Source organism: Neolamprologus brichardi, chromosome 6, assembly GCF_056152115.1.
Source record: "Neolamprologus brichardi isolate AB-2024 chromosome 6, ASM5615211v1, whole genome shotgun sequence".
In the NCBI taxonomy this organism is placed as follows: Eukaryota; Metazoa; Chordata; class Actinopteri; order Cichliformes; family Cichlidae; genus Neolamprologus; species Neolamprologus brichardi.
Window position 1 is genome coordinate 14,860,230 of NC_142109.1, and position 15,962 is coordinate 14,876,191.

General features: G+C 39.2%; 1 protein-coding gene across 4 annotated transcripts in view; it reads left to right on the top strand.

Moving 5' to 3' along the window:
* The window catches only part of tbck (TBC1 domain containing kinase), a 62,163-nt gene that overhangs the window by 33,285 nt on the left and 12,916 nt on the right, over positions 1 to 15,962 (top strand). For all 4 annotated transcript variants that reach the window (XM_035906307.2, XM_006787104.3, XM_006787103.3 and 1 more), the window contains exon 23: positions 4,018 to 4,190. In XM_035906307.2, the coding sequence (XP_035762200.1) occupies positions 4,018 to 4,190 (173 nt within the window). The remainder of the gene's footprint in view (positions 1 to 4,017; positions 4,191 to 15,962) is intronic.

Here is a 15,962-nt window from a genome sequence, read left to right on the forward strand (position 1 = left end):
TGTTATATAATTTTGTTCCAACTGGTACCAGTATGCAATTAGCAGGCCACAGACTGACAGGCTGTGGGCAGCTAGTCGGTTTGTATAAAAACTTCATGCTGTAAAAATAAGTCAGATTTAAAATAAAAATAAAAGAATTGCCCCACTTATATAATTAACTAGCTGGATCATTTTGAAGGCTGTGACTTCTCAGAAAACATAGATTATAGTATATTTAAAACATAAACAAAAAAACATTAAAGAATATGCTGCATTGTAGTTCATGTGAACATGCATTGGCTATATTTATCGGTACACTTTGGTAGTTGGACTCCATTTTTCAAATTCAAAACTGCCCTAAATCTTCATGACATAGATTCAACAAGCAGTTGTAAACATTCCTTGTAGATTTTGGTGCATATTGACGTGAAAGGATCACACAGTTGCTGCAGATTTATCAGCTGCACATCCATAACGTGAACCTCCCGTTCCACCACATCCCAAAGGTGCTCTATTGGACTGAGATCTGGTGACAGTGGAGGTCATTTGAGTACAGTGAACTCATTGTCATGATCAAGAAACCAGTTTGAGATGATTTGGGCTTTGTGACATGGCATAGTATCCTTCTGGGAGCAGCCATCAGAAGTTGGTTAGACTGTGGTCTTTAAGGGATGAACATGATCATCAACACCACTCAGGTGGCAGGTAGAGTTATTTTTGCCTTCCCAGATGGAAGTTGTCTGCCCATTTTCATCTGACCTCTGGTACCATAAAGCCAGAGAACTGCTGCTCACTGGATATCTTTTTTATTTTTTGGACTATGTTCTGTAAACACTAGAGATGATTGTGTGGGAAAATGCAGCAGACCGGCAGTTTCTGAAATACTCAGACCAGCACGTCTAGGAACAACAACAATGCTACATTTGAAGTGACTTAAACCACCTTTGTTCCCTATTCTGATGCTCACTTTGAACTTCTGCAGGTCAGCTCGACCATGTCTACATGATGAAATTGAGTTGGTGCACTGTAATTGGCTAATTTGATAGTTGCATTAATAAACAGTTGAATGTACCTAATGAAGTGACCAATCAGCAATATCTGAGCCACTGTCTTTCACTGCTTTTCTTTTGTGTCAATATTTCTGTGTGTCAAGTGTAGCCTGACTTGACTGACAGAGGCAAGGCTGCCGGACACTGGCACCACCAGGCCCTCTGACCACCACCAGTGGTCAGGGGGCCCAAGGACACAACGGGGCTCGAACCGGCAACCTTCCGATTAGAAGGTTAGAAGACAAACTGCCAACTCTTGAGCCACGATCGCCCCACTGTATTCTGCAAACATTATGAATAAGTTTTGATGCAGGATTCACAGATACAGTCAACCAATATCTCAGTTTAAATTATATACTGAGATATTGGTTACTGATATTAACGAGCAAGTGAACATTTTGATGTGTTAGAAACAGGAGAAATGGGCAAGTACAAGGATTTGAGCGAGTTTTGCAAGGGCCTAATTGTGATGGCTAGTTGACTGGGTCACCATCTATCAAAAGTGATCCGAGAAAGGAACAGTGGTGAACTAGCGACAGGGTCATAGGTGGCTATGAATCATTGGTGAACGTGGAGAGCGAAGGCATCAAGTTGGACGGCTGAGTGTGTGTGCATTGCTTACTTGGGGACTACCTGGGATGCACTGGGATTCATCATGGCAAGAAGGCAACGCATCAGAAGCAGTGTGATGCTTTGGGGAATGTTTTGCTGGGAAACCTTGGGTCCTGTCATCCATTTGAATGTCACCTTGATCCTTCATGGTATCTGGATCTGGAGATTGTAAAGACCAGGTCAACACCTTGGGCTGTTTTTTTTTACCTTCATTCACGAGGAGTGTTGGAGAATGCTATTCTTTTTTTAGGAGACCACTGCCATGGGGGAGTGTGTTGTGATTAAAGGAGTGTGCTTAAACTAAAATGTAAACAACGTCCTCAGTAAGTTGCAGCTTCCCACAGATGACCCACAGTAGCTAGAATAACTGCAATGTCATCATGGATTACAGTTAAAGTAGTGCACTACTCAAAAAGGGTTTGTCACAAGCCTTTCTATTTGATTTTATTATGTACAGGTCACTGAAGGATAATTTTTTTTTAAATTTCATAGTGTGTTCATTACAACATAATGGGTTGAAACAAATGCTCTATACTTATTTGAAATGACTGGTCTCTCATCTTCATGCTTGTAAGTTCCATCTTACATTAGCTATCGTCCAATTCCAAAAGGCCGTTGAGTTGCTCTTAACTAATCATGCTACTCTTCCATTTGTGGCAACAAGTCACAGCCACAATCAACACCTATACATAATTACGTAAATGTAATTTCATCTGACAAAAAAGAAAAATTGACTTCTTAACAAAATTGGCTGTGTGAAAATGCCCCAGCTGAGCCCAGGGCTTGTTAAAGCAGCTATCAATCTCCTCTTCTTCATTTCTGCCTCTTTTAGTAGCAGGAGTGATTGCATGCAGCATTCATAGCTCTAGGGAGGGAAAATGCATTTCCCAGAACTGCCTGCAAGCCTGTCGGTGAGGAATCTCAGACCTCGAGCATTTTTTTTTCACCAGAATGGACCTTGTAACTGAGTTTCTGAGGTGCTAGCCCATGAGAGCTAACAACCCCCTAACCTTGACACTGCGGCGGGACAGATGAGGGGAAAAGATATATCTTGTATATAGTTTCACTTGAGCCTTGGCCAGGTGCAGGTCATACCAAGGAGTGCTCATTAGCCAGTCTTGCTTATTAGCCACAGAAAAGCGGGGTGAAAAAGAGAGGCTGTCAGTGTAAGAGATTGCAAGGGAAAGAATTCCTAATTTATCCAAATCCTTGGCTAATCCAGTGACTCCCTGTTCCCTAATCCTCTCTATTTTCACCACAAGAAGCAGAAAGGGTTTATAATAGTACAGAGGCATCGGGAGGAAGAGTAGAAATTTTGCTAGACAAGAGCTCAGATGAGAGGCGGCTGCTAAACGATGGGCAGTTATTATCTGAAGGAGCCACTGGCGCTGCTGGATGACTACTTAAGACTATTAATGGCAGCAAAATGCCAAGGTCAAACTGCTCACTTCTTTGACCAAACCTCCCACACTACATTTACATAATCTCTCAGGCTTTATATGTGAGTTGAGAGAAAGAACCACCTATTTTTTTTAAATAATTCATTCATATTCTTACAAAGGAGTTAAACAGTTTGCTTAAATAAGATGTTGGTGTTAACTTAGAATGCAGAAATTAGCAGTTCTTTGATTTGTTTTACATGTAATGCTTAAATTACTACTATTAATAAGGCAAGTACTACAAACATTCATGTTTTCTCAGGCTGAGTATAGTAAAGCTTTTATTTAGCAGTGCTATTTTATATTCTAAAAGTTTTTTGCCAGTTACCCAGTTTAAGACCTGCAGAACTACACAGAATTTCCAATAGTGTCAAATATACTGATTCTATAATAATAAATATTGCACAGAAAAAGGAAGGACCAAAATATTTCACAGGGAATGGCAGCAACAGAGTCAATAGCAACAACAGAATAAAGTCTGTTCACGCTCTTAATTTGCATTAATGGTTCTGACAGGCATTAGGTAGAAGCTGTTCTTTAGTTTATTGGTTTTGCACCTGATGGATCTGAACCTTTTTCCGAAGGGCAGGACAACATTAGAGTAAAATAATGAATAATTTACTATGATACGTGTTATTTATGTTAGCATCGCGACACCATGTTGAGTGTGTCCTAGAGCCTGACAGAGCAGCTTAGTAGCTAAATACTGTAAAAAAGAAAAAATGCATTGATCATGATTAGGCTGCATGTATACATCAGCAATTTTTTGGCTAGCTGGGTGAGCATAAAGAATATATGATTTTTCTTATACAAAATCCATCAGAAAATATATGAAGAGTACTCTGTTGTTCAAAAGTATATTACTCTTTGACTGGGAGGGCCTCATGCACATACATTTTTTTAAATATTGTTTGTCTCCTGTTATTTGTGGTGTGCAGAAATTGACATTGAGCGCTGTGTCCGTGAGTCCATCGGCCTGTTCTGCTGGACCCCAAAGAGCGCAACATACCGACAACATGCTCAGCCTCCAAAGGTTGTGGGCGACAATGGCTTTGTGAAAACGTCAACATACTTCTCGTCTGACTACCAGGACATGCCCAAAACAGACCTGGTGAGTTTTACTCTCATACACATAAATTGCAAGGGGAAAAAAAGGTCTAAATTTAAAGCTTCCTAGCAACTGCCTAGCAATTGACTAACTTAAATGTTTTTAGCCTTGATGTACCTACAATACCTTAAGGCAGAGCTTCCCAAAGTGTGTGTTGTAACGACTAACTACTCCTGACATTTTGGAGATGTTAGCTCTTTATACAGTAAAGTTACAGTGGGATACAAATGACATCAGGCCGTTTCTGCCACGATTTGTTCCCCCTGTCTAAATCACAGACAAACAGTATCCCACAGTTGTTTATGTTTTTAAACCCATTTTGCACAGAGAGGCTTTTTTTGAAAAGTGTATTGATAGCAATGTTGAATATTATTACACAGGAAAAAAACAACTGCACATAAAATAATAACACCGTGATGCCTCTGCCTTTCTAAATATAGGGAGAGTAACTGCGTGTGTATATGTAAGCGTGTAAAAACTGAGGATAGTCAGATTAACAGTATTTTGTCTCTATCTGCCATTCTGCAATTCATCTCATGTAAACAATAATGTGGCGCACAGCGTGACGTGAGAAAAGGCACATACCTTTGACGTTGCGTGACAAACTCTGTATTCCTTGTCCACACGTAAACGCAAAAAATCTCCATTTTCGGTGAGTCCAAACGCCGTTTACGTGTGGACAAAACAGCTGCGTTTTCAAAAATACCCGTGTAGTTATGGAAGTAGCGCAAATTAGTTAGTAGGCCTAGTTTATTTTATTACTACCTCTAATTTATTGCTGATTACTTGTATTTGCTTAATTGTTTACTAAATGTTTGACGTGGGAAATAAACCACAATGGAGCAAAATATGGGTGTGTGTGGTTGGAGGATGTGTTTGTGCGTGCACGCGGGCGCACGCGTGCCCGGGGGGCGCAAACATTTTTCTTGTAAAACAAAGGGGGGCTTCGCAAAAAAAGTTTGGGAACCGCTGCCTCAAGGAATCATCCAGCCATGATATAGTAACATTTCATTTATATACACAAAAGTTGTATTATGCATACCCAGCAACGACCCAGCAATGGGCTAAAATGCTAAATTTTTAGCATACAAAAAACATCTCATGCTCCTATTTTTATACTGTTTTCAGTGTGATAAAGTACACCAGTCTGCCAACAGCATGAACAGGCAAAACAAAGGGCATGTACTAATTAATTAAATTAATCACATCCCCTGTGTCTGCTCATTTGCTGCCTTGTTAAGTTAATTTTGTAATAAAATACTAATAATACAGAAAATGTCTCATGGTAAAAATTATGTAAATGTAATTATATAAGAAAATACAGACTAACAATCTGCTTCAGTAATATATTGAGTAATATTATTTTTGTAGTAATAGGTCAAAATCAGTGTATGACTTGTACTTTTATCTGCAGTGTAATTAGGCTGTGAGTTGTGTGACTTTTCTATGTTTCTATGATTCTTGCTACTTCCACATTGCATGAGAAACTAAACTGACTCACTTACTCAACATCAGTTGTCTTAACTAATCAGGATGTGATAATAGAGAAGCAAAATGACTCCAGCTGACCTTTTAACAAGAGTTGGGGAAATTGGTCCCCCCACACTCACCCACACACTGGCATACTTTGTAGCCCATGTTGTGTTTAAGTTGCAGACCAGAGCACCATCCTTTTTTAATCATTACTGTCCACTCTGTGACATTAATGTAAAGGTTATCCTGTGAAATATAAAAAACATTATAATAATGTTTAAATTTTTCTATTTCCCAGACTATGATTAAATAATTGGTATATTTCTTTATTCTTTTCAGCTGTTGTTTTTTTTTCTTTATTTTGTTGTTCTTTCGTTTTGCTTTATTGTGAGACAATCATAGGATGCAGGTTTTCTTTTGCACATCATTTTAAGCAACTTGGTTCCCGACATGAACTTATCTTACCAGCACTGACAAATAGTAACATTTTGGCTACAGTGACTCAAATGGCAGTAGAGCAGTTTGACACTGAGCCTGAACCTCTCAGTCATGTCCATGCTTTTTTGCCTCTACACCTTGGACATGAAGTTGGAGCTCTTGCCTTTGGTGGGATTATTCATATCAACTGGAAGGCCCTCTGGAATTATTTTAAGATCAGAAAGAGTTCATGACAACCCAATCTTTGATATCCAGATTCTCCCAAAGTTATGAATACATTTTGATGCATGATTCACAACAGCTTATTTATAGGATTCCTTTTAAAATGTTGTTACAAACTGTCTTGCAGTATTCACTTATTGGGCAAAACATGACCATTGATGGGTGAAGTGAACAACACTGATTATCTCTGCATTATGGCACCTCTTTGTGAGTGGAATATATTAGGTAGTAGGTAAAGATTTTGTCAAAAATTGATGTGTTAGAAGCAGGAAAAAAGGCAAACGGAAGGATTCGACCAAACTGGAAAAGGGCCAAACTGGGATGGTTAGACTACTGGTGCATCTTCAAAACTGTGGCTGTTTTGGGGTCTTACCAGTTTGCAGTGGTCTATCAAAAGTGTTCCAAGGAAGGAACAGTGGTGAAACCGCAATCTAGAATCTGAGAAATGTGCTGGACAAACAACTCTGATCCATGGAGGTCCCGACTCGCAACACGACTTAAAAGTTCTGTTGCTAACATCTTAGTGCCAGATACCACTACACACCTTCAGGGGTCTAATGTAGTCCATCCCTCGATGAACCAAGGTTGTTTGGGAAGCAAAGGGGAGACCAACACAATATTAGGCTTAAACTAAACTCTTTCACTTTACCCAGGAGCATGTGCTATATGTTATTTTTCTTCTTGGATATAGGAAAACACAGGTATGGATAATTAACATGAAACATATGCACTTTAATATTTTATTACAGTTGTCTGATTGCTTGTTAATAGAAGTTTCTAATTAGTCAATCACATGACAGCAACAGTGCATTTAGACATGCAGACAAGGTCAACCTGCTGGAGTTCAAAATGAAGATCAGAATGGGGAAGAAAAGTGGCTTAAGTGATTTTAAGCATGGCATAGTTGTTGAAGCCAGACAGGCTGTTCTGAGAAAGAGAAAAATATCCAGCTAGCAGCAGTTCTCTGGGCAAAAATGCCTTGCCTACTATCAGCTAGAGGCCAGAGGAAAATAGGCAGACTACTTCCAGCTGATAATGCAAATAAGCACTTGTTACAACCAGAAGAGCATCTCTGAAAATACAACAAATCACATCAAACCTTGAAACAGATGGGTTACAGTAGCAGAAGACCACATCGAGTGCAATTCCTGTCAGAACAGGAAGCTAAGGCTAAAATTCACACATGTTCACCAAAATAAATAAATGATAAATTAAAAAATTGACTCAGCGGATTAGGCAACATTTTGCCAATTTCTGCTGCCACATTAGGGTGGTAGGGTCAGAATATGGTGTAAACAACATCCAAGGATGGCTCCATCATGTTCTGAAGGCAAAAGAGAATCCAACTTGGTACTAGTACCGTGTTCCTAACAAAGTGGCCAGTGAGCGTATACCAGTCATGTATTCAAACAATTCACCGTAAAAAGTGTTGATGCTTTTCTGACGAGTGTTTATTGATGTGATCCTGTGTTTCACGTGGGTCTTTTGTCTTTGTTTAGTATTTGTGGAGCAATCCTGTTTGCCTTTCACACCTGAATGCATCATGTCCAGAAAGCTCACAAACACTCTTGTCAGCCCTATCTGCTATGTGCCCAAGTGATTGCTCTAATCTTTCTCATTCAGCTCCAGGCTCATTTGTATGGGTGGTGGCATTGATCTGTGACCGCATCTACTCGTACCCCACCTCTTGCTCTAAAAACATTCAGGCGTGAGTGCATTGTGTTGAAATGTCACTCTCATAAATGAAGGGACTGCTAACACTTTGAGTACATGCCAAACCAAGTTTACAGTCTAAATGGAGGGAAATTCAAGCCCAAATCTCTTTTAATGTTCCAAATCCAAAGTAAAACTCTTAAAATGTAATAAAAATGATGCATGCAGTCAGTTCGGCGGTTTCCTGGTTGTAACCTGCAGTTCCAAATATGATTTTCTCTTTTGCCCTCCTTTTTTTTTTTAGTAAGACAGCAGGAGGCTCTGTCAGCAGTTTCTCAGCCCTCATAGTGAACAGACATCCATCTCACTCGACAGCTGCTGTCCAGTCAGCTTGGTCTGAGTGACTGAATAGGGGAATACAAGCTCTACTTCTCTTCTCACACAGTTTCCTGAGGTTACTTTCTAACTGGGCCACTGTTGACACATACTTTTCAACTTCTCAAGCTGAGAAAAATTACATTTCTATTATTATTATTATTATTATTATTATTATTATTATTATTATTATTATTATTATTATTATTATTATTATTATTATTATTATTATTGTTGTTGTTATTATTATTGGACTTATGCATAAGTTTCATTAATACAGTGAATGTCACTGCAGACACAAAAGTCCAACCTCTGTCATGGGAAAAATTTGCTGTGCACTTAACAACTTTAAGGATTTTTTTAAAGTTTAGATTATGAAACAATTAGAAATGTGAATGTTGCAATCAGTTGTTGACAAATTATGTTATGTCTAAATTTTGACCTTCAGTGCTGCAGCATTAGCACATAAACTAAGTTGGTAGTTGTTAGGCAGGTGGTCATAATGCATTATGCCTGGTTGGGTCAGTTGTTAAAGTGCACGTCTAGATGTGTCAGCACAAATAGCGCAATAGTAATGATGGGAACTGCTGTGTCGCCAAAATTCACACAGGAATTACGTGAGGAGCTGGAAAGTTTCCGTTTTAAAATCTTCTGTGTATATGTGTGTCTGCTCTGTTGGGTATTTGTTGTCAGCGTTTTTCTCAGATCATGACCTCAATTATGCCTGTCTTTTCTTTGTCTGAGTGCAGACTTTGCAGATGAAATGACATTCTCTTTTAGAAATTATGCTCAAACACCACAGACTGTCGGTTGATATGTGAGCATCTCCGCACAGTAATAATCATGTTCAGTCAAGGCACTCACTGACCTTGTCATCAAGCTTTCTCCAAGATGTACAACGCTGCTGTTCTGAAGTGAGTATTAAGCGGCGGTGCGAGGGTCGGGTGAGCGTGGGCGTTTCCTTGTTTGTTTGTTTTCTCTAGCCTTGTACCATAACTGTTAGAGGATAGATGAGCATGAAAATCCAGTGCTAAAGATTTGTGTCTGCTTTCCTGTGGCTCAGGTTTAGGCTCATCACTGCCAGGCCAGTGAAATGCCAGTGTCATTAAGCCATTCTTGGATGCCTCACATTGCTCACTGTGACATTTAACTCACAGTGTGGTTGTTCATCAGCCCAAACCAAAGACGGGCTCCATATTAATTTCTATTTCTGCCACTGTATTGTATGTCTGTATGTCTGGATATACATCAGTATTGTCAGGCTGAGGTTTCATTCAGTCGCTTCCATTTTTAATTTTTTTTTTGGGGGGGGGATTATTATCGAAGACCAAACCACATTTTCTAAAGTAAACTCCAACCCTCTTTGAAGAACAGAAAATGTCTTGTTACGATACACAGCAATTTGGGCGCTCATTGTGACGTGCACAGGAGAATTTGGCATTGTTGGGTTGTCATAGCTACAGGTCTGCAATCTTCTCTGAATTATAAAGCCTATGCTTAAAGGGCATTTTAATCCAGTGACTAATCTTTAAAAATCATTCCTTAAAAGCAGACCCTGTCCTTTCACTACTCTTTTTCTGTACTTTTTGTTTATTATGTTTTTAGACAGTTTTGCTCTTTTGTAATCTTGCCTCTGTACACCAGGGCAGTGAATTTTCAGCTGTCAGCAAGACTTTCAGCTTGAATTTAAGGGATTTAACAAACGTTCTGGATTAACTGTTTAGGGATTACAGTCATTTTTGTGCATAGACCCCATTTAGGGGCAACCTGCAGGTGGCGAATAAAGCCTTGATTGATTGATTGATTGATTGATTGATTGATTGATTGATTGTAGATGCTCAAATATTATTGGAAAGTTGACTGGCAAGCAGTTTCATGGTCATAGCAGGTGAGGCATCTTCCCTTAGCATTTCATTACAAATTAAGCAGATTAAAGATTGTTGATTCCACATGCTGACCTTGCATTTGATTCCTTTTCACTGGAACTTATAATCTGAGATCCAAAGAGATGTTGATAAAAGTAAAGAAAACCATTATTAGGCTGAAAACCTCAAATAGACCTATCAGAGAGATAGCAAAAACTTTAAGAGTGATCAAATGAAAAATGTGGGCCATTATTAAAAAAAATGAATACACTAGAGAGAGACATCAAAACCACTGAAAGACCACAAAACATCACTAAAGTGCATGATGGCAGAATTATTTCCATGATTAAGAATAACAACTTCCCAACATCTAAGTTAAGAAAACAGTTGAGGAGTTAAACATAACACTAACATCTGCACTCTATATTGTCCCGTCTTCCTTCTCTCCCCCGAACCAGTTACATCAGATGGCCGCCCCTCCCTGAGCCTGGTTCTGCCGGAGGTTTCTTCCTGTTAAAAGGGAGTTTTTCCTTCCTACTGTCGCCAAGGTGCTTGCTCATAGGGGGTCATATGATTGTTGGGTTTTTCTCTATATGTACTATTGTAGGGTCCACCTTACAATATGTGATTTGGCGCTGTATAAAATTTGATTGAATATACAGAGGGTTGACATCAAGTTGCAAACCACTGGTTACAGTCAAGAATAAGAAGGTCAGATTAAACTTTGCTGAACAAAATAGCCTGAAAAGAAAAATATATTTTAACAGATGAAACCAAGATCAACATCAGCAGAATGATAGGAAAAGTATGAAGGAGAAAAACAAATGAAGAAATCTGTCAGACATGGAGTAGGCAGTATTAAGGGATAGTTTATAAATGTATAAATCAGGATAAATTCTGAAGCTGTATTGCTCAGATTTGGACAAATGCTACACCGAAAGAATACTGCAGAGGAAACTACAAAAGAAACTTTCTCAAAGCAAAGAAATACCCAAGTCAGTCATCTGATCTCAGCCTAGCAGAGCATCCTTTTCAGTTACTGAGAAACTGAAGGTAGCCACAGTAAAGACCTAGCAGAGAATCTCAAGGGAGGAAACACAGAAGCAGGGAGATTGTAGCCTGAAAAGGATTTCTGTCTAAATAATAAAAAATGTAATACTTAAAATAATATTACTTTGTCCAATTATAGTTCTGACTGTAATTCATAAACAGTTAAAATCCTCAAAAGTATCCACTTGAATCACATCTTGATTGTTTGATTTGATGGTGGTGTGCAGAGGGAATACTACAAAAGTGTTTCATTATCCAAAAACGTAGGCAGTGTAGTTAGTGTCTACATTGGAAAAGAAGCAAACTGTCTGTGTGTGTGTGTGTGTGTGTGTGTGTGTGTGTGTGTGTGTGTGTGTGTGTGTGTGTGTGTGTGTGTGTGTGTGTGTGTGTGTGTGTGTGTGTGTGTGTGTGTGTGTGTGTGTGCGTGTGTGTGTGTGTGTGCATATCAACATATGTGCATCTACTGCACTTTGTAAATGATATATGCATGACCATTACACCTGATTTCCTGCAGGACCTGCTCATACAGTGTCATCAGATTTTGACCTTAGAAGTAGAGACAAACACAGTCTGCTTAAGCTCCTTATCAAACATTCACAGTGCTTGTGGGGAGTATAGGTGACGACTTGCAACTGAAACTGGCCAGGCAGCAGTAACCTCAAACAGGCAAAAGCAGATCAGACATGTCCAACATTCAGGGGGAATTTTGGACCACTTTTCCTTGCCAAACTGCCTCAGCTCAGCCACACTCTCTGGTGTGAATGGCTGACTTAAGGTCATTCCACAACATCTCCAAAAGGCACAGTTTATTCCCTCCTGCCATCTATTGGCAACCCCTCCATAACCAGAGGTAGCAAAAACAACCCAAAGTCCTTTCTCCCTTACCTCTGGGATGATGTTATCATTTTGGTATACATTGACACGTTTACATCATTTATGTGGTGCTGTGTTTTCAACTTTCAACCTTATCTACAAAATATTTTCTCAGTCCTGCTGTGTGTGTGAGCTGCCAAGGTGCTCTTTGGTAACCTTAGGCATGCAGTGTTGTTTGTTTTTAGAGTGTGCCAGTCTTTCTAAAGTCATGGGCAACATGCCAGTTCAATAACTTCATGAACAGAGATTTTAACCAGCTCCAAAGATTCATTCATTTTAGCCTTTAGCTGTTACTCTCTGGTTTTGTTTTGTTCTGATTTTTGTTGGGGTTTTTTTTTGTTTTTGTTTCTCGCATTTTCATTTTTCTTCCTTTCCCCCTCTGATTTAGCATTCTGCCGGTGCCTTTGGGTCACCTTAGGTGGGCATTGGCTGCCTGGCACAGCACTCAATCATTTCCATTAGGAGAATTTGTTAAACTCTACACTGACAAATACCTGACCTCTTTGAGGTGACTGTCAAAAAAATTTCCAGCTTTATGCAAATTCACCAGTTTTTTGTCCTGAGATCTGATTTACATGAGCAGACGCTTTTTGTGAATAGCAAAATGCACATACTTTTGCAGCCTACACTATGAATATTGCACTTATTGATACACTATGATAAAGAACAACACTATATTTTGTGAGTCATTAGTTCATATGCATTGCACGTGTGTGTATGTGTATGTATATATATTTATATATAGATATAGATATATATACACACAGGGTGGGCCATTTATATGGATACACCATAATAAAATGGGAATGGTTGGTGATATTAAAGTCCTGTTTGTGGCACATTAGTATATGTGAGGGGGAAAACTCCTCAAGATGGGTGGTGACCATGGTGGCCATTTAGAAGTCGGCCATCTTGGATACAACTTTGTTTTTTCAATAGGAAGAGGGCCATGTGACACATCAAACTTATTGGTAATGTCACAAGAAAAACAATGGTGTGCTTGGTTTCAACGTAGCTTTATTCTTTCATGAGTTATTTGCAAGTTTCTGACCACTTATAAAATGTGTTCAATGTGCTGCCCATTGTGTTAGATTGTCAATGCAACCCTCTTCTCCCACTCTTCACACACTGATAGCAACATGGCAGGAGAAATGCCAGCACAGGCATCCAGTATCCGTAGTTTCAGGTGCTGCACATCTCATATCTTCACACCATAGACAATTGCCTTCAGATGACCCCAAAGATAAAAGTCTAAGGGGGTCAGATCGGGAGACCTTGGGGGCCATTCAACTGGCCCACGACGACCAATTCACTTTCCAGGAAACTGCTCATCTAGGAATGCTTGGACCTGGCGCACCTGGTGGTGGTGCACCATCTTGCTGGAAAAACTCAGGGAACGTGCCAGCTTCAGTGCATAAAGAGGGAAACACATCATCATGTAGCAATTTCACATATCCAGTGGCCTTGAGGTTTCCATTGATGAAGAAAGGACCCACTATCATTGTACCCCATATACCACACCAAACCATCACTTTTGTTGTTCCAACAGTGTTCGAGGGATCCATCCAATGTGGGTTAGTGTAAGACCAATAGCGGTGGTTTTGTTTGTTAACTTCACCATTCACATAAAAGTTTGCCTTATCACTGAACAAAATCTTCTGCGTGAACTGAGGGTCCTGTTCCAATTTTTGTTTTGCCCATTCTGCAAATTCTGTGTGCCGATCTGGGTCATCCTCATTGAGATGCTGCAGTAGCTGGAGTTTGTAAGGGTGCCATTTGTGAGTAGCTAATATCCGCCGAAGGGATGTTCGACTAACGCCACTCTCCAGTGACATGTGGCGAGTGCTATCTTGTGGGCTCTTGCTGAATGAAGCTAGGACAGCCACTGACGTTTCTTCTTTAGTGACAGTTTTCTTGCGTCCACATTTTGGCAAATCCAACACTCAACCAGTTTCATGAAACTTAGCAAGCAGTTTGCTAACTGTAGCATGAGAAATGGGTGGTCTCGTAGGGTGTCTTGCATTGAAATCTGCTGCAATGACCCGGTTACTGCATTCACCAGATATCAACACAATTTCGATCTGCTACTCACGTGTTAACCTCTTCGAGATGTCAATGGCTGTGAACGAAGAGAAACTTGTAAATAACTCATGAAAGAATAAAGTTACGTTGAAACCAAGCACACCATTGTTTTTCTTGTGACATTACCAATAAATTTGATGTGTCACATGGCCCTCTTCCTATTGAAAAAAACAAAAGTTGTATCCAAGATGGCCGACTTCTAAATGGCTACATCTTGAGGAGTTTGCCCCCTCACATATACTAATGTGCTACAAACAGGACTTTAATATCACCAACCATTCCCATTTTATTACGGTGTATCCATATAAATGGCCCACCCTGTACATACAATGTTCACTTTACACTTTTTTTTGGGGGGGGGTGGTAAATGTAGCAATCGATAGTTACTTCAGTTATTGTTTACAGTGGTTTACACAGATTAGACTAATCTTACTTTTGCTTTCTTCATTCTTTTTTTAGTTTAATTAGAATAATTCAGTATTTTCTTTGGTCACCGCACTGCTCTATTTTCTTTACAACGATATAAACCAGTAAAGTCAAAGATGTATAAGATTTGTGCTGAAATTATTATTTCTGTAAGCTCAGTCTGCACAGGTTGTTATACTGAGCAGGTGTGTTCAGTCATTGTTTACTGTCAAGAGTAGCATACTTGACTCCAACCTTCCACATCCTTACGATCATTTTGCTGCCAGCCAAGAGGACTTTTAAACTTGATCGTAGCACTACCACCATGAGTCATTGCAGATCTCATCTCTGCCGAGCTAAAACCTCAAATTCAGGTACTGGGTGAACTCTGCTTAGTTGGGACATGCTGTCACTATCACTTAGAGATTTTGATCGAGTCCCATTGTGTGGCTGTTTGTATATCATTTCCTTGCATCGTATTGACTAAGATTGACTGTGTTTTGTGGTAGGCATGGAAAATGTACCTGGCTTGGGGGTATTTGGTAATTAAATTATCAGGGGAAAATATGAATATATATATTCAATCAGTGTGGCCGTTGTTGAAGCTGTGCATCTAATAATAGAGTTTCTATAACATGTTACTATACTGCAATAACTATAACTGCAATAACATGGATCAGAATTTGGATGGCTTGTTAGGTCACAACAACCCTTTGAAGGTAAAATTCTTGAGGTTGTCTGCCACAGTACTTTTGTATACATTTCAATACAGCAATTCACACAGAATGCATTATTTATTTGGTAAAAATATTTACCTATTACTATAGCATTCACTGCCATGGCATTTTTTGTCTGTACATTATTTTTTGTTGGTGGATATAAGATTGAAAGTTTTTTTGTTTTTTAATCCAGAGTGTTAGTCATGTTTTCGTTGCAGCAAATCAAAATGGTGCGAGATTTCATTAGTATGTAGATTCCTACCTGCTGAGACTCTCTTATTGTATGTTTCTTCGAATTGCAGCTGTCAGGCTCTTGTTAGATAATTTAAAAGAGCAGAACAAAGTTATTTCTTGAAAACAATGCACATCTCCCCAAGCCTCTCCCACTTTCCCAGTCCTCATCATGTGTTGATGCAACACAGTGAGTATGCACCTTTTGAAAACTCCAAACAAATAGGTATTGTTACACTAGCCTTTATTATATTTGAAATCAGGTACCTTATTGAAATAATCAAACTATGGATATTTATTAAGAACAAAAACAGTCCACTTGTATCAGAAATATTAAAAAGTTGAAGTAGAAAAGCTTTGAATGTCTCCTGTTACACCCCACAATGAGA